Source organism: Ceratina calcarata, unplaced genomic scaffold (assembly GCF_001652005.2).
Source record: "Ceratina calcarata isolate Rehan_Ccalc_2016 unplaced genomic scaffold, ASM165200v1 scaffold586.2, whole genome shotgun sequence".
Classification (NCBI taxonomy): domain Eukaryota; kingdom Metazoa; phylum Arthropoda; class Insecta; order Hymenoptera; family Apidae; genus Ceratina; species Ceratina calcarata.
Window position 1 is genome coordinate 617,010 of NW_017177087.1, and position 17,006 is coordinate 634,015.

General features: G+C 41.9%; 5 protein-coding genes across 16 annotated transcripts in view; 3 read left to right on the forward strand and 2 right to left on the reverse strand.

The window, feature by feature from the left end:
* The first annotated feature begins 457 nt into the window (after positions 1 to 457).
* Srp68 (signal recognition particle 68) lies at positions 458 to 3,187 on the forward strand. 3 transcript variants are annotated; one of them, XM_018032660.2, is made up of 4 exons: positions 458 to 535; positions 664 to 847; positions 1,325 to 1,662; positions 1,732 to 3,187. In XM_018032660.2, the coding sequence occupies exons 2-4, from the start codon at positions 754 to 756 to the stop codon at positions 3,025 to 3,027; spliced, it is 1,728 nt and encodes a 575-aa protein (XP_017888149.1). In that variant the 5' UTR covers positions 458 to 535; positions 664 to 753; the 3' UTR covers positions 3,028 to 3,187. The 3 variants fall into 3 exon arrangements, with proteins under 3 accessions (XP_017888149.1, XP_017888148.1, XP_026673364.1); XM_018032659.2 differs by having other exon boundaries at positions 474 to 578; XM_026817563.1 differs by lacking the exon at positions 458 to 535 and having other exon boundaries at positions 591 to 847.
* A 102-nt stretch (positions 3,188 to 3,289) lies between these two features.
* Positions 3,290 to 5,982, forward strand: r-l (rudimentary-like). 2 transcript variants are annotated; one of them, XM_018032661.2, is made up of 3 exons: positions 3,290 to 4,071; positions 4,158 to 4,641; positions 4,940 to 5,982. In XM_018032661.2, exons 1-3 carry the CDS (start codon positions 3,910 to 3,912, stop codon positions 5,731 to 5,733), a joined length of 1,440 nt encoding a protein of 479 aa, XP_017888150.1. In that variant the 5' UTR covers positions 3,290 to 3,909; the 3' UTR covers positions 5,734 to 5,982. The 2 variants fall into 2 exon arrangements, with proteins under 2 accessions (XP_017888150.1, XP_026673365.1); XM_026817564.1 differs by having other exon boundaries at positions 4,158 to 4,335.
* Positions 5,771 to 7,862, reverse strand: Nubp2 (NUBP iron-sulfur cluster assembly factor 2). The gene is made up of 5 exons (XM_018032662.2): positions 7,377 to 7,862; positions 7,217 to 7,305; positions 6,849 to 7,070; positions 6,409 to 6,562; positions 5,771 to 6,336 (listed from the first exon to the last, which is right to left on the reverse strand). The coding sequence occupies exons 1-5, from the start codon at positions 7,485 to 7,487 to the stop codon at positions 6,130 to 6,132; spliced, it is 783 nt and encodes a 260-aa protein (XP_017888151.1). The 5' UTR covers positions 7,488 to 7,862; the 3' UTR covers positions 5,771 to 6,129.
* A 519-nt stretch (positions 7,863 to 8,381) lies between these two features.
* Positions 8,382 to 10,874, forward strand: Ttc26 (tetratricopeptide repeat domain 26). The gene is made up of 7 exons (XM_018032565.2): positions 8,382 to 8,405; positions 8,556 to 9,082; positions 9,349 to 9,598; positions 9,685 to 9,894; positions 9,952 to 10,258; positions 10,360 to 10,600; positions 10,661 to 10,874. Exons 1-7 carry the CDS (start codon positions 8,382 to 8,384, stop codon positions 10,770 to 10,772), a joined length of 1,671 nt encoding a protein of 556 aa, XP_017888054.1. The 3' UTR covers positions 10,773 to 10,874.
* A 1,545-nt stretch (positions 10,875 to 12,419) lies between these two features.
* The window catches only part of LOC108629769 (prominin-like protein), a 49,469-nt gene continuing 44,882 nt past the window's right edge, over positions 12,420 to 17,006 (reverse strand). For 5 of the 9 annotated variants that reach the window (XM_018032627.2, XM_018032626.2, XM_018032629.2 and 2 more), the window contains 2 exons: positions 15,573 to 15,689; positions 12,420 to 15,248 (listed from right to left, as the gene is read on the reverse strand). In XM_018032627.2, coding sequence (XP_017888116.1) covers positions 15,191 to 15,248; positions 15,573 to 15,689 — 175 coding nt within the window. In that variant the 3' untranslated portion in view covers positions 12,420 to 15,190. Of the gene's footprint in view, positions 15,330 to 15,568; positions 15,690 to 16,321; positions 16,379 to 17,006 lie in introns of those variants that run through there. The other 4 variants (XR_001916858.2, XR_003389768.1, XM_018032628.2 and 1 more) reach the window with 3 other exon arrangements.

The window sequence follows — 17,006 nt, forward strand, 5'->3', positions numbered from 1 at the left end:
AACTTAATGTATGCGCTAATAAATATTGCGATAAGGAAAATATCTGATTTACTTTGGATTAACAAATAAATGGATGAAACGAATCTTGGCATTTTTATTTTAAAATCCTTGCCCAAATGATCAATCCTAGGTACGGCTACTTAAAATCAGTGTCCGAACTAAATTCACGAGTTAGACTTGGATACGCTAACAAATACAGAACTACAATTTCCAATGACTACTTTGTGTATGGTTGTGTCCCTTACATGTTTTGTCGAAGAGAAATCAAGAAAAATGTTTATTACAAATTAATAGTATCTCCTCGGTGATTTGTTTAATCTTACGCTGCCAATTTCCAAATAATGTCATCTGTTGGTGTGGCATTAATTCATATACGAACTCTGACAAATATAATCTCATCTACCAGACGGCACCACATTACGGTCATGTCTTTTAGACGACTAGTTAAAAAAAATCCCACAGGGTGCCCAACACTGACCTAGAGATCTCCCTAGATCCTGCAACTCGTCCAGTGGCGCCAAGCGGCCACATATAAGTAGGAAATTATTAAATAAAAAACAGTATTTATAGAAATTAATGTGAATATTTATAATTGCAATCTCTTATTACGTCCTCTCCTTTTTTCTCAAATCGTTTGTACTAATTCTTTCTCACACGTTTCAGCGTACATTGTAGTTACCATATGATCGTTGGATTCGTGGTTAAAGAGGTTGTTTTCATATATTTTAATACTGGGTACGTGGTCAAGGTACGATGGTCGTCGAAGAGAAGAGCAGTGAGTCGTTAAAAGAGAATCAAGCGAACAATGATGCGGTACCGATCGAACAAAAGACGTATTCGTTGGAAAGTATCCTTTTCTTAAAGATATTCGCAGCACCCCGGGGCAGTTTTGTCAGTACCATATGTCATTCTTTAATACTCATTTGTGGTCACTCCATAATGTTAACAATCATTTACAGTCATTATCGACTACTAATCGACTGCCTATGTAGATAAAAATAATTATATAAAACGAAAACTTCATACAAAATTATTTCTTAGCATATGCAATCACTTTTACATTTATTTTATTACGAGATTGGATCTTTAAAGAAAATGATACATATATTGTATCAGTTTAAAGGCTTCATTTTACATAAACATTGACTGGATCATTTAAACATTGAATTATGCATCCTAAAGTTGCCTTACGCATTGCAAGCGAAAGTAATCAGTTTTGTGGATGGGCTTTTTGTGTATTTGTCTGGTCAATACGTTACCTGTTGCATACATACAATAATCCACATAAATCACATAAAAGTATGACTACTTGACGATTAAATAGTTTTGAGAATAATAAAGGAGGCACAACAGCAACATGGGTTGAGACACAGTGATTACCAACGTTACCGTGGCTACTGTTCACGAAGGATCAGGCGGCTCCGTAAAGTGTTGAAAGCCCCGCAAGGAGATAAGCGTCATTTCAAGCGAAGAGACATAACTGCGTCGATGGTCACCGATGACAAATTTTTACAAATCCCTTTAATGATAGCCGAACGTGCTTGGAGCTACGCGATGCAATTGCGTCAAGAATCGAATACGGAACCGAGGAAAAAGTTCCACTTGATATCGAGACTAAGAAAAGCCGCGACGTATTCGTTGCAGTTACAAGAATTAATAGAGGTTGGTTGAACTTCGATGCACTAACTAATGTATAAAATGAACTTTTGACCGTGACTGTTCTTATTGTAGGCCATTAATTGCGATGCCAGAACGAAACTGGAAGCACAAGCGTACGTAGCTTGGATACACGGGTCTCTGCACTTCGAGCTTCAACTGTGGAAGAAGGCGATGGAGAATTTGAAGAAAGCTCAAGTAGTTTACGGGAAGCTGGCCTCCGCGTTGCCGGAGCTGGAACAGATGATCTACAACGCCCGCGTCGAGGAGCTGGCCCCGAGCCTTAGATACTGTGCCTACAACATCGGTGATACCACTGCCATAGACGATTTAATGCAGATGAGGGGACAGCTGAGCGGCGAGCTGCTGGCCAGCTTGGATTCGCTGATAGCTCAGACGCGGGAGAAGCAGACGAACACCGAGGAGGTGACCTGGCGCGGGAAATCGTGCGGTGTGGTACCGCCGAGGGCAGCCGGCCTCCTGATCGCCGACTCGCGACTGAATCAGACGCTAGAGAAAGCAGCCACTAATCAGGCTAAGATCGACCTGCTGGAAGCACATTTAATAGACTGCAAGGACGCGATCTCGGTGGTGCGAGATTTCTACAAGAACGAGCTAAAGAACAAGGACAGCGACAAGCCGTCTCCTTCGCAGCATCTAATCACGTATCTCCAATACATCCGGCTGTCTCGCACTTTGGAGAGGAATCTGACGTTAATCAAAGTGGCGGAGGAATCGGCGAAAGCGAAACCGCAGGACATCGTGCGACTATACGAAGCGGCACTACACAATCTCGTCGAAATATCGCAGCTGCAGGACGACGAGGAGTTCGCGCGCGAGCAAGAAGCAAAGACGAAGGCGTACAGAGCGTTTAGGTGTTACTACTTGGCGCAGTCGTTAGCGAATTTACATCGATGGCGAGAGGCGATGGCGTTGTATCAAAGGTCCGGGCAGCACATGAACGACGCGTTAAAATACGGCGCGGTACTCCCGGAGTCGCTCCGGGAAGCTCTGCAGACACTGGAGACCGCTATCGAGGGTGCGAAGTACGCAGCCCATGCTCACAGCGTGCTGGAGGACGAACAGGAAGAGGAACCGGAGTCCAACAAATATACGAAAACTAAGAAACCGTTGTACGAACGTTTACAGGAATACAGGGAGGACAATGCGCTTCTCACGAAACAACCGAACGTCTACAAACTACCGCCCGCCATGCAGCCTATACCTTGCAAGCCCTTGTTCTTCGATTTAGCCTTCAACATGATCGAGTTCCCTGATTTGAGTGAGAAACTCGGAGACCAGGCCAAGAAGGGTGGTCAGGCTGGCCTCACTGGATTTGTCAAAGGCCTTTGGGGATGGGGAAACAAATAAAATTACGTGGCAATTAATTGGAAAGCATTTATCATTGGATATTATGGGACGTAGTGCGATAATGTATTTTTACGTCATCCGATTGCCTCAGCGAATACGCGTTTTCACTTGTGACAACAGCAATATTGAGTAAAGGAAATAAAGAGGATATTATTAATAAGAGTTCGACTTTTTGTACCGTGCCTATATTTCTAAAACAATTCTATAGAAATAATATAAAGGAGTCAATTTACAAAGGATCTAGTCTATAGAAAGAGAAGAAATAAAAGTCGAGCCTAGTTTGCAAATTTGCAATACAAATAAACGACAGTTAGAAAAAGGGCGTTGTGAATTACACTCGTATTATTTACAATAAACTTCTATTTCTCTTTAATCGATTAGCGAGTAAAATACTAAATCGAGAAAGCGGACCATGGGGCGGGAATCATTTTAATTAGTTTATATGCGATACACGAAGGATGCAAAGGATTCCGGACCGACTGCGCACGCACAAAAAAGATACTTACAATTAGTCCCAACTTGTATAGTGGCGACGTATGGACAGCATTAAAAATAAAAAGAGAGGACGTGCCACATGCTTTTGTATACGTGCGAAGTTGGCCCCGGAGTCCGGAAATTCTTCGTTCTTCAATCGTTCAATCATTCGACAGTTGCTCGGCAAATCGGAGCACGTGTTCATCACGAGACTGATACCAATTAGTTTAGATTAAACGTATTCATTCCACGCATCTTCTCATACCTCGCCAAACTGTGCAGCTTGAAAACGAATAGTACAAACTGAAAGGTATTAAAACGTTGAACCAGCGGCTAACCTTTCGCATCGAAAGTGAACCTCGTGTCACCGTCTATTTCCCTCCGTGCAAGTGAATCGCAGGTGGTGTCATGTTTAAAAATTCGAATGCTATGGAGAACGAGTTGAAGGAATTAGCGATTGCGCTTTACGAAATAGACGCAGTGAAGTTTGGAGAATTTGTAACGAAAGTCGGGTTGAAAACTCCGATATATTTTGACTTGAGGGTGATCATTTCGCATCCGAAACTGATGGTAACACGATATTATTGAATCAGTTATTAATAAACGAATTAAATAGAAAATAAATGTATAATTGTTTAATTTTGAACATGGAACAGGTCCGATTGGCGAAAACGTTGTGGAAACAGGCTGAGGAAGCCTCGGGCATCACGCAGATCTGCGGCGTTCCTTACACAGCCTTGCCGCTGGCAACTTTGATCTCTGCTGACACGAACATTCCGATGTTGATCAAAAGGAAGGAAGTCAAATCTTACGGTACGAAGAAATTGATCGAAGGTAATTACAAGCAAGGGGATCATTGTGCGATCATCGAGGACGTGGTCACAAGCGGTAGCAGTATCTTAGAGACGGTCCACAGTCTTAGGAAGGAGGGTTTAAAAGTGACCGAGGCTTTCGTAGTGATCGACAGGGAACAGGGTGCTAAGAAGAATATAAAAAATCATGGAATACATATAAGAAGCTTATACTCGGTGACCACCCTCTTAGCTTACCTCTTGGAATCGAATAAAATTACACCGAAAGTTGTAAGAGACGTGACGGATTACTTGTTAAAGTATCAAGCACCTATCATCACTGTTCAAGGTAAAATATATATTCCTTGACCGCGAGCGCGACAAATTGTATAAAAAATGCGGAACCGATTGCGCACATACGGAAGAAAAGCAATCACCTATTGCGATATTATAAAATTTAGAAATTATTATTAAGATAAGTAGAAATTGTATGCTCCGTGAATGCAACCAGCTTCAACGAACAGGGGCTCGATAACGCACCTCGCATTTTTGGCACAACACAAGAAAAGCACTCAGTACTCGAACGATTAATCTTTAGATAAGTCTTTTTCATTGTACTGCCTGGTATTAATAAATGTCCGTAATAGTTACAGAGCAACTTCGACTGAAGACTCCGTTCCATGTTCGCGCCGGCAAAGCTAGGAACGCGGTATCCGCTAAACTGCTTAATTTGATGGAGGCGAAACAGTCTACCATATGTTTGGCAGCAGACTTGACGAAAGCCGACGAGATTCTAGAGTTGGCGGATTTAACTGGACCGCATATAGTTATACTTAAGACGCACGTGGACATAATAGAAGATTTCAGCGACGACTTTATAAAACGATTGAAGGAATTAGCTAAGAAGCACGACTTCTTGTTGATGGAGGACAGGAAGTTCGCCGATATCGGGAACACGGTATCGTTACAGTATCAAAAAGGCATTTACAAAATAGCGGAGTGGACAGATCTCGTTACGATACACGCTATTGCTGGTCCAAGCATCGTAGACGGATTGAAGAACAGTTTGAAAGACATAAACGAACCCCGCGGGCTTTTCGTGGTTGCGGAGATGTCCTCGAAAGAAGCATTGACGACTGGCGAGTACGCGCAGAACGCTGTATCCATCGCGCAAAACTCGAACCTGGTGTCCGGGCTAGTTTGCCAATCGAATATATTCACGAGTTTAGGACTGGTTCAGTTGACACCCGGAGTAAAACTGTCGAAAAGTTCAGATGATCTGGGCCAGCAGTACAACACGCCAGAATCCGTTGTGAACTCTGGTGCCGACGTAGCCGTGGTCGGCCGAGGCATCACCGAGGCACAGGACAAATTGTCCGCTACTTTAGAGTACAAGAAGGAACTGTGGTCGGCGTATCTGAAGCGACTGTCGGACGAATGAATCTTATCTCGCGAATGGACAAGTGAAACGATTAAACTAGAAGATAAATATATCTTTTTTCTATTTTCAAATATATGTATAACAATTAAGATTTGTAAATAATTGGTAACATCGTGTTTGTAAATAGAGCGACGACGAGTAAATTTACAAAAATTTCGATGTATATACATTACATATGACGACCCAGTATGATGTTCCGCGTGCATACATATTATATATGTATTTTTAATAAAAACCGAAACGACAATTCCCCCTTTACGAATCCACTTATCTTATCCGACCTCGTTGGAGTAATAAAAAAAGATGTGCGCACGACCGTGCACGCAGAAGGCCCGTGCGAATTTTAAAGATCACCACAGATCGGCATCCGTGGACGAGAGATCAAATCTTTCAGCCTCATGCTTCCTTGCTCTGGGTGAGCTCCTCGACCAGTTTCCGGAACACTTGGGCTACTGGACTGTCGGGCAACGTTACCAGAACGCTTTGACCCGAGTGCGCTAGCCTCCCGACTTTCGGGTCGATCGGCACTTTCGCCAGAAACGGTTTGTTTACCTTCTGGGAAAGCGCTATTCCTCCGCCCGTCGCGAAAATATTTGTACATTCCTGCGGTGATTATCCTCCATCAAAACGGTGAACAATTCTTGCGGGAAGACGAATGAGTATACCTATACTAACCGAACACGACGGGCAAACGTAGCCGCTCATATTTTCGACAACGCCGAGTACTCGTATTCCAGTTTTTAAGCAAAACGTTACTTCCTTCACGACATCGTCCACCGCAACCTCTTGCGGCGTGGTCACAATGATCGCACCCATGGACTTAACATTTCTAAAATGAACATATGTTAATTTTAGCGCTACTGTATTGCTCGTTACGCGCGGAGCGCCTCTTAATGTAGAATGGAACAAACAAAACGTGCGGGCTTATCAATCACAAAGCTGATTGCTTATCTAAATAGAAATATGATTCTTTTAAACATCACATGATTATTAATCATGGTCACATGCGAGAGAAGCACATGACATTTGCACACATGTGGTACACATTTAAAAGTGCCGTTCTATTTTTTCTGTACTTAAAAAAAGACAAGAATATATTAAGTAAAGGGTTGAACCTTAGGGTTTCCATCACAGTGATATGTTCGTCCGAAGTTCCTGGCGGTGTGTCGATAATTAAATAATCGATATCTTGCCAGACGACGTCGGTCAGAAACTGTTTGACCATTCCAGTTTTTTTTGGACCCCTCCAAATGACGCTGTCGTTCTGGTTTTTTAATAAAAATCCTATCGACATGACAGCCAGCCTCTGTTCCTTATCTGCATACACCGGCACCCATCTGAATTTACATTTAAATAACAACGATATAAGGGAAGAGAAAAGAAACGTTCCATTGTGTTAATAAAAACAAAATAAAGAGGTTTAGATGTATTTTAACCAAGATTTACAAGTAAAATGGAATAGAATGGGAATGATTTGGAATACCCGTCGGAGGACTGGTGGACATCCTCGCCGTCCAGGTTCATCAGATAAGGCACGCTGGGCCCGCAGAGATCGACGTCTAACAAGCCAACCTAAAACATTATCGTGACGTGTAAAACGTCTAACCTAAAAATCGCCCGACGGATCGGGTGTCGGTACTCACCCGGAAACCCGATTCCTTGAGGGCTAGCGCGAGCTGTGTGCTAATCGTCGATTTCCCGACGCCGCCTTTACCGGAGAGCACTAACACGATATTTTTGACGCCCTCCAACATTACGGAACGAGATACGTAAACAACACCGGCGAGATGTAACCACCGCGACGGTCGGTCGCGTTCTAATAACGAACTTGCTTTCTATCAGGGCCAGATCAGCTAAACTTCTTCGGCCAAATGGATGGTGCGTCGATTTTTCGGCCACCGTCCGATCGGCATTGAACGCTTCGTAACGAAACGTTCGACACAGATCGAGCAACAGTGTCGATGATCTATAAAATTGTCTGGATTCTTTCGATTCACTTATTCTCGTTCATAAGTATTGACGGTATATGGACAATGCGCGGAAAGCAGAGAAGAGCATTTACAATCGTTTTTCGAAATTTTAAAGGAAGGAACTCGAAATTCTTTGTGATTATAATACGTGTATGTATAAACGAATAAATTCTGGACATGAGTAATGTGTATCAATCTTATTTATATGAAGTGTACGGATAATATTCTATTCCCCCATAATGCTCCTTTTATACCTCTAAAAAGACAAGAGGAGAATCGCAATTCGTCAGTCATATTCTTATAACTCCAAAGTTCTGTACAACCTTTAATTTTATAAGTTTTGGACCTGCTTGTAATTAAAAATCATATTAGAAAGAGGAGGTACCTCCTTGGTTCTGTCGCTTAGCTGACTTATTACGTGTTATTACGTTTTGCCTCCCAGCGAACGAAATAATCGAATTCGGCCGCCGCTGAAGTGACATCTACGAGCGGTAACGATTAAATCAAATTCGAAATTATTAAATGCGACATACGATTTCAAATTATTATTGATGAACTACATAGTTGTTCAAATAATTAAAGTTCGATCTAAATGAACATGATTATAGATTAACGATTCTCATTCACGACCACGTGGCAATCAATAAATCCAGTAACTATTAGCAACGGCGAGGGAAAATGGTAAACACTGCATCGTGCATCGTATTCTCTCTTCTCTTTAAAAAAAACATAATTTATTAAGATACTAAAAATTATTTCATTGAGTATAGTATATCGTATATTAATCATTCTTTCTTTATTTAATTTCAACTGACAATGTTTAACGCGTCGAACATGGGAAACTTGTGATAGATTTTATCCAGAGCCAAGCCGGCCTCTTCCGAGGGCGTAAAGAAGTCCGCGTCGGAGAAGAGGATCCCAAAACTAGAAGAGTTCTTACAGAAACGCGATTACACGGGTGCTCTGACACTGCTGGAATTCAATAATGCCACAGAAAGTACTTTGAGCTCGGAACTATGGATGGGGTACTGCGCCTTCCACCTGGGAGACTACAAACGGGCGACCGGCATTTACGAGAATTTGAAGAAACGCGAGCAAACACCGCCGGACCTGCCTACGAACTTGGCCTGTTGCTACTTCTACCTTGGGATGTACCCTGAGTCTCAGAAACTATTGGAAGAAGCGCCGCATAGCAAACTAAAGAACAGACTGTTGTTCCACTTGTCTCATAAGACTGGCAACGAAGCCAGGCTGATGGAATACCACCACATGCTGGAAGACGTGATCGAGGACCAACTCAGTCTGGCGTCCATTCACTATCTGAGAGCTCACTATCAGGAAGCCATCGACGTTTACAAAAAGATTCTACTGGAGAACAGGTGATTATGAAAATCGGTTCAAAATTAGGGTACTAGTGTTTGAAATCGAAACATGTTCTTCAGGGATTTTGATAGCGACGAATCGAGTAGCACTGAGAATGAGAATCCGAGCACTAAGCACTCGGACGTGCACTTGATCAAAGAGTTAAGATGTTCCAGGTACCCATTTTTCCTTTCCCCTTATCTCCTTCTTTTTATCCCATTTCCTAGTTTCCAATGAAAGAATTTCAATTAATTCTCAGTTAATCATTAGATTTTCTTTGCAGAGATTATTTCGCACTGAACGTATACGTTGCCCTGTGTTATTACAAACTGGATTATTACGACGTCGCGCAGGAGGTTCTCCAGGTTTATTTGCAAAAGTATCCCGACAGCGCGATCGCTATCAATCTGAAGGCATGCAATCATTTCCGTTTGTACAACGGAACCGCCGCGCAGAACGAGATGAAGCAACTGACTGAGAAAATGTCCAATTCTTTCAGTTTCAGTCACGATCTCATACGTCATAACACGGTCGTGAGTGCATGCTGTATAAATTTCTTATTGCTACACCTTTTCATCATCAAAGGAAACATTGAGTTTTAAAAACGGATTGTTTTCAGGTGTTCAAAGGCGGAGAAGGAGCGCTGCAAATTCTGCCGAATCTGGTGGACGTGATACCAGAAGCCAGGCTGAATTTAGTGATTTATTATTTGAAACAAGACGACGTGCGAGAAGCATTCGAATTGATCAAAGAACTCGAACCAGCCGTGCCGCAGGAATACATTTTAAAAGGAATAGTGAACGCGGTGATGGGGCAAGAGACAAATTCGGTGAGTGAAATAAGGAACTCGAGCTGGTAATAAGATTAATTGAGAATCGTCTTTCAGCGCGATAATATAAAGACGGCTCAGCAGTATTTTCAACTGGTCGGTTCCTCGGCGTCGGAATGCGACACGATACCCGGTAGACAGTGTATGGCCTCGTGTTTCTTCCTTTACCGGCAGTTCGAGGAAGTTCTCGTCTACTTAAATTCGATCAAGACTTACTTTTCTAACGAGGACAATTTCAATTTCAATTACGCCCAAGCGCAGACTGCTGCGGGCTATTTCAAAGAGGCTGAGGAGGCGTTCTTGAATATACGGAATGAGAAATATAAAAATGATTACATTTACATAAGCCTTCTGGCGCACTGCTGTAAGGAACGTTCTAAAGATTATTATATGTACTGTAGAACGTCTAATGTTCCTTTTGATGTCTTATTAGATATTCTTAAATTCTATCTTCGTTTGATTCAGACATAATGAACAAGAAGCCTCAGCTGGCCTGGGACTTGTACTTAAGAATGGACACGTCGACGGAGTCGTTTAACTTGCTTCAATTAATTGCGAATGACTGCTACAAAGTCGGCGAGTTTTGGTACGCGGCGAAGGCCTTTGATATGCTAGAAAGGATGGACCCGAGTCCCGAGAATTGGGAAGGAAAACGCGGTGCTTGCTGCGGAACGTTTCAGTACATCGTGGCTGAAAGGCAGCCGAAGTGAGTTGATTTTTGCACTACGTCTGATTATAACAATCGTTAATTAATAATTATCTTCAGGGAGTTGTTGTCGGAAGTTATACAGCTTTTGAAGAACACTTCGAATTCACAAGTGGAACAGATAATTCGAGTGATGCGGAAATGGGGCAAAGATAACAGGATCAGTTGCTGATGGCAACGATCGAACGTCTTTTATCCGACAGCTCGATTGTTTAACGTGTTAATTATAATTTCAATTATATCGATAGATTACAATAAAATTATACAAACCTTGTGCATATCGATTTTAGTGGAAAATCCTTTTTCCACGAAGGAGACAGAAACTCACAGCGGCGTTCACGATTTAATATAAAATAGATATATTTAAACTGTGATACACTCATTTTATAATATAATAATAATAATAATATTAATAATAATAATCATCGTAATAGCAATAATAATTAATTTTAACAAACACAATCGGTGAGTCAGTAAAAACACCATTTAGTCGATGGCATGTAACACCACACTCTTGCATACTTGCACGTATCCGATATATCCGAAAAGGTTCGACATTCTTCGAAACGAAAACGCGTTTTTCGGGAATCGTCGTTCACCCCGCCGATTCCCGGAAACCGTGTAATCTCGAGTGGAATGGCTGCTGAAGTGTCAGCGAAAGAAACAAAAAAGAGGGCACGCACTCGGTGCCCGAATATTGAGCAGACAAGAGAATGCAAGGAGACTCTCGAACGACATCCCCGTATTTTTTAATTGTTACTTTAAAAGTATTGTAAACGCCTCTACATCGAAAATCATTTGAAATCATGCCTGCCGATAGCCTCTCGCGAATTCGGAAGCTGCATTACAACGGCGCGGCTTCGCTGCTCTCGTTTTTACTACGTTTGATTAGCGGTAACTCGTTACTTGCTAAAAGGTTTAATGACCGAGAACCCGGGGGCTATCGATAGGCGAACCGGCAGCGAGAGCCTTGGACCGAATCCAACCGATACCTCGCACGGGTGGTTTAATCGCTTAGAAGGCAGTAAAAATTGTTTCCTTCATTACGCGAACTCATGAATCTCCATTACTTAATCGATTAATTTATACAACCGGCGTTCAACCCGGAATCTAGAGAAGGAGTGCCCGCGACCTTTCAACAATCGTCGCCGCTTCCGTTATTACCATATAAAAATAGCACCAGAAAAAATGGTTCCTTTTCCGCGGTGCCATCGAGTGGCACGCGCGACCGATCGTGCAATTTTTCCTTTTTCGACGCGCCTCACACGCGAAACGGCACTCGTTCTCCGGCACGCTTCCTTCGTGCAACCCGTCTTTTTTTTGTCTTAGTTTTATTTTATTTACACGGAGACACGGATAATACACCGGATAAAATAGTTTACGAGTCCACACAGCGATTCGATTATTACGTTCAGACATAAAAAAAAAGAAGAAAGAAAAGACGTGGTTTCATCTCGACTTCGATACATACGATTGATATCTGTGTTTCCGTCGAGTCCGGGACAGGCCTGGGACCATTTTAGGAGAAATCTGCGACAGGGGCTAAAACGGTTTCAGGCCTGCGCCAGGGTGTTTTACGCTAAAAACGTAGTTTACTTTCAAACTATGCTAAATGCGTTAGATACGATAATGATAGAGCGGGAGATCGCGTTCTCCCCTCTCGCCAAACTCCGTCCCTCTTCATTTCAACGTCGGACAGTCACACGCGATCAAACGTCATTCGCTAATCCCTTCCTTGAAAAGGTTCTAATGTGATTTTGTGCTCTCAACATTTTCCCACGTCTCACGCACAACGAAGTATTCGTCTCCCTCTCTCATCTTTTTTTTTTTGCGTTTTTTTCTCATTTGTTTTTTGGCAATTTGCTGACGATCAGCATGGGCGGCGTTATCTACCGTATTAGTGTTCGAAACGTTTAAAAGTCGTGTGAAACAGCTTTTCTTTTCTCTCTACTTGATGCAACATCCCGGCACAGTAACGAGAACACTTAGACTTCGGATCCTACGAATGAAAGAGATTCATCGACCGTTATAAGTCGAGTTGAAATCACAACAATCGGTATTTCAATTCCTAAACTGTCTAGAGACTTGAAACGTTTAACTCGCTCAACACTTTGCAGTCCCCTAATTAACTTAACTATCACTAATTACGAATATCACTATTAATAAAACGTGCTGGTTGGATACATTTTTCAAATTTTGCTACAAAAAAATTCAGAAACCGTATCACATTTTTATTATACAAATACAATAAAATAGAAGAGTTGTATTAGTAAAAGAAAACGAGACTTACATTAGCTACCGAACTGCAAAGGATTTCTGTTTATTAAGCTTACAATAGATTTAAAGACTTTCATTTCAGGGCACGGTCTCACCGTCGCCCTAACTAACGACGAAGGAGTCCATCTAGACCGAAAGCAATTCTCCCTTAGAGGCTCACAAATGATTAACTGTAAAAGTACCGTACGGATGTTGCATGCGCTTAACGAGACATCTGCACCTTCGCGTTCGTCCAAATGCGAGGAGCGAACGTCCCTCTAAGAGTTTAGATCGGTAAATTACACGATTAAGTTTAATTAGTAAGAAAAAACGACTACTTAAAGAATCATGTACAAGTGTTGCCGGTGAAGATTCGTGTGGATTCATAATGCAAGATTCGAATTAAAGTAAACTGGCGTTAATAACTGGAGTGAGTCAATAATAATTGCCATTTATATTGGCGTTAATAACTGGGTGAGTCAACAATGATTGCCATTTATGAAGTTCAGGGTTTTGCAAGATTTTGATTTGAGACGCACTGGAATCCATGAAAGACGTGTTCGACGATTAATTCAAGTGTCTTATTTAGGAGAAATGAATTTAACTAAACGTGAGGATTCGCAAATGAAACCTTAAACCTACGGAATACTGAAATATCCGAGACGGAGAATAAATTCTCGACTATAAATCCTCAGGAACTTTCACAGGCGTCGAATAGTGAGGCGAATTTCGATTCGAGAAAACGCGAATAGAAATTCGTGAAGTTGTTCTTCAGAGATGGAGCACTCGGGCCCCGGGTAGGTAGTAAACCTTTGCCCACGGCTTGGCGGGGCTTCAAAATCAGGCCTCGAGACCGTCTCTGATTCCACTCTTAAATCTATGAACGACCCAGCAAGATCGAGGACGAGTGGATTGCGAGGTTCGAGCCGGAAACGCCTTTTGTGTCGGACGCCTCGCGATCCACCGTTGAAGAATGTCGTTTGGCATTTAAATATGGCGTTGTTCGCTGCTCGAGATGCCGAAGAATCGTGGCCAACGATCTTCTTCTTCACTTCTCTTATCTCTCTCACTCTCTCTCTCTCTCTTTCGCAACCGATTACGAAAATCGGTGCTGTTTAAACGCATTCTATAAATTATACGGAATTAATGATTCGTCCAAGACTGGCAGTGTTCAACGGAATTGTATGCACGAATCGTTAACATCGAAGCTTGTAATAAAACCGTGGCATGCTTCAGCTCAACGTCACTCCTTCGAATCGAACACCGTATTATTAATAAGAAGGGAATTTCAAGCATCTTCACAAATAGACTATAATTTCTCAGTTTAAATAATATCTGAGATTAAATCAACTAAATTGGCTTATGTTCGATGGTAAATACATTCGGAGCATTGAGCGATGGCTCAATCATTCGCATAGTCGATCTGTGCAGTTGATTTATTTATTCTTGATTGGTAGGCAGTTCGAGTGATAATTGATAATAATAAGATACAAGCGGCTTTATGTACACGTAGTCGAGGGATACATCTCTTGTGCCTCGATGGAAAAGAGAAGCGTACGCCAGTGAGTCGACGAGGGCTAGGCACGATCGATCAAACAATTCGTTAATACTATCTTCGGCAGAGGAGCTCGAAAAAGCTCTGTCCAACGATTTCTTGTCAAGCGGTTAACGTAATCGTTCCCGAGTCCTGTAGGAACCGAACGCCAGGCGGAAACTCAAAAGGTCTCAAAGAGAAACTTCCCTCGCTATCGAACTAATTGCCTCGTCCCCGAGAATTACAACGCACAAAGATTCCCCCGTTAACGGCGATTATCTCGGAGACGAGTGAGAATACAAAAAGGAGCCGATGGCGTACGATGGAAGAAACGTTGAACTCGGATAAAAAAAGGAAACGGTGGTAAATAATATTAATTGTATCAGTCGTATTAAAAGAATCTTAAATTGTCCAACGATTAACATTCGCACGAGTGTACGTCTTACACTTAAAAAGGAAAAACAAATAATGAACTAAATAATCAAAAGGAATTGCGAAGATCACGGGACGAGAGAAACGAAACAAATAATCAATTCGATTCGCAACAAATAAGTCTAGAAAAATAATACTTAATCAACGAAATAATAATAATAATAATAATAATAATAATAATAATAATAATTGTTATCGCACACGTACCGATCACGCCGTTTATAATTTCCGTTTTCGTATCATTCGTAGCCTACCTCAGTCTGCGTCTGCACGAAACTCGATTTTGTTTCTCGTAATACATATACGTTCGATCTCGCCGTTTCGCATGCTCAGTCCGTGGCACGCCGAGAAACAAGGAACGCCGCCGATTAGACGTAGTCCCGCTTGCATCCGGATCTCCCTTTCTTCCTTAGCGTCCTTTTGTAACTGCGGGTGAGACTATGGGTAGCGACGCTAGTCAACGCTAGCTTCGTGCATGCCACGGCACTTGTTTCCTAATTAGTGTCCCTGGAATCATATTGAACAGATTCTTCCTGTACAGGGCGCTCGCCCCTCGAACAATAAATATGTTCGGCCGTCTCGAATAGAGAAATCGTAATTTACGTTGATTCACGTGTACGTGAGGCCGAATTGGTTCCGTGAAATGTTACGTCGTCGGAATTCCTCAAAATAGAATTCCGGATTAATTATCGAGCCGAGGACAACAAGTGCAAGTGGTGAAGAGAGCGGAGGGTAATTTTATAGACTCACCCTGGGCCAGGATAATAGTAATAGGGAGGTGGCCGCTCGTATTCCGTGCTCAGCGGTGGCGGAGCCGCGGCGGCTGGATGGTAACCGGGAGGACCGCCATTAGGGAAGTCGCAGTTTCTGTAACGACATCGTACCCCGGTGTCAGTCCACTAATATAAATGATCTCTGGTCACCGAACTTTCCAATCTTTGTCAGACGTATCGGGCGACCAACGAAAATAATTAAGGAACGAAAACAAAAAACGGTTATATGATACTGAACGAAGTTTATCTTCTGCCACAGCGTGACGTGTATGTATGTAAGCGCATTATCGTTCGGAGATATTCGGACACGGTTCATTCTACGATTTCATCTTCTTTAAAATTTCTTCTATAAAATTTATTGCGCCGTGTCCGAACGTTTCCGACCGATAATGCTCGCCTTTAGCGAAAAACGAAGCTGCGCAAGCGAAACGAAATCATAATTCATTTTATTTCTGCTTTCATTTCCGTGGTTCGTCCTGCGACTCGGAACTCAGTCTCGAATTCATGCCTTGCTTTCATACAAATGATCAGTTTGGCAGCCGGCGTGTGACTACGACCGTGTCTCGCGGAATGTTTCCTTAAACGGTAAGTGTGGTTCTCCTCTTGTTCGTTTTCACTCGCAGAAGCTCTAGCGAAGCTTGCGACGCAAAACCAGTTTAAACGAAAAGTGAACGAAAAGACGTAGTACGGACACAATTGATAGACAAATCTTGTCTTGCGACTTACGTGCAGAGGCGTATTGAGAGACGCGAGAAGTTGCCCCCCCGCAAGGTTCCCACTCACCTGGAAATAACCGGGAAAAAAAGCGTGACCAACGGGGTTGCATGAGATTTACGGATGGGATCAAGTATAACTTGCGTGCTAGTGTACCATCACTGTACAACGATACTTTCCATTTTTTTTAATTTTTCCAATACTTTATGAAGAATAGTTGCATGAAACGTCTTCAATAATACTTGCGAGCGTACAATGAAATAAGGATGTACAAAAGAATGAAACAATACTTTCATATTTAATTTTAGAGAATAGTAATATTAATTTGGTTTATTTAATAAAAATTGTAGACAAATGATAAAAATGTGAAACACATTTGTGATGATGCATGTTCATTTCTATTTTTTAACAAAACATTTCGTGAAGGAAACTTGCATGAAATCTGATCAATAATATTTTGTAACGAACATTGAAATGAAATAGGGACGCACTGGTGAATAAAACATAATACAACACATATACTTTCAGATTTCTTTACAGTATTTTAGAAAATAGTACTTTGGCCTGTTTAATAAAAATTGTAGATAAATAATAAAAATGTGTCTTACATTTATGATATAGTGAATGGGACCAGTTAACACTAGAACGATCGAGCCATACATAAAATAAACAAATTTTTTATTTAAGGATGTATAGG

Bases quoted from the DNA above. Each gene is read 5' to 3' on its own strand.
- Srp68 (XM_018032660.2), top strand. From the start codon at position 754: ATGGTCGTCGAAGAGAAGAGCAGTGAGTCGTTAAAAGAGAATCAAGCG. The intron at 848-1,324 runs GTATCCTTTTCT...ACGATTAAATAG, and splicing joins AAAGACGTATTCGTTGGAAA to TTTTGAGAATAATAAAGGAG. The intron at 1,663-1,731 runs GTTGGTTGAACT...TTCTTATTGTAG, and splicing joins AGTTACAAGAATTAATAGAG to GCCATTAATTGCGATGCCAG.
- r-l (XM_018032661.2), top strand. From the start codon at position 3,910: ATGTTTAAAAATTCGAATGCTATGGAGAACGAGTTGAAGGAATTAGCG. The intron at 4,072-4,157 runs GTAACACGATAT...AACATGGAACAG, and splicing joins TTTCGCATCCGAAACTGATG to GTCCGATTGGCGAAAACGTT. The intron at 4,642-4,939 runs GTAAAATATATA...TGTCCGTAATAG, and splicing joins ACCTATCATCACTGTTCAAG to TTACAGAGCAACTTCGACTG.
- Nubp2 (XM_018032662.2), bottom strand. From the start codon at position 7,487: ATGTTGGAGGGCGTCAAAAATATCGTGTTAGTGCTCTCCGGTAAAGGC. The intron at 7,306-7,376 runs GTGAGTACCGAC...ATAATGTTTTAG, and splicing joins TCAAGGAATCGGGTTTCCGG to GTTGGCTTGTTAGACGTCGA. The intron at 6,337-6,408 runs GTTAGTATAGGT...TAATCACCGCAG, and splicing joins ACGTTTGCCCGTCGTGTTCG to GAATGTACAAATATTTTCGC.
- Ttc26 (XM_018032565.2), top strand. From the start codon at position 8,382: ATGGTAAACACTGCATCGTGCATC. The intron at 9,599-9,684 runs GTGAGTGCATGC...GATTGTTTTCAG, and splicing joins TCATACGTCATAACACGGTC to GTGTTCAAAGGCGGAGAAGG. The intron at 9,895-9,951 runs GTGAGTGAAATA...ATCGTCTTTCAG, and splicing joins TGGGGCAAGAGACAAATTCG to CGCGATAATATAAAGACGGC.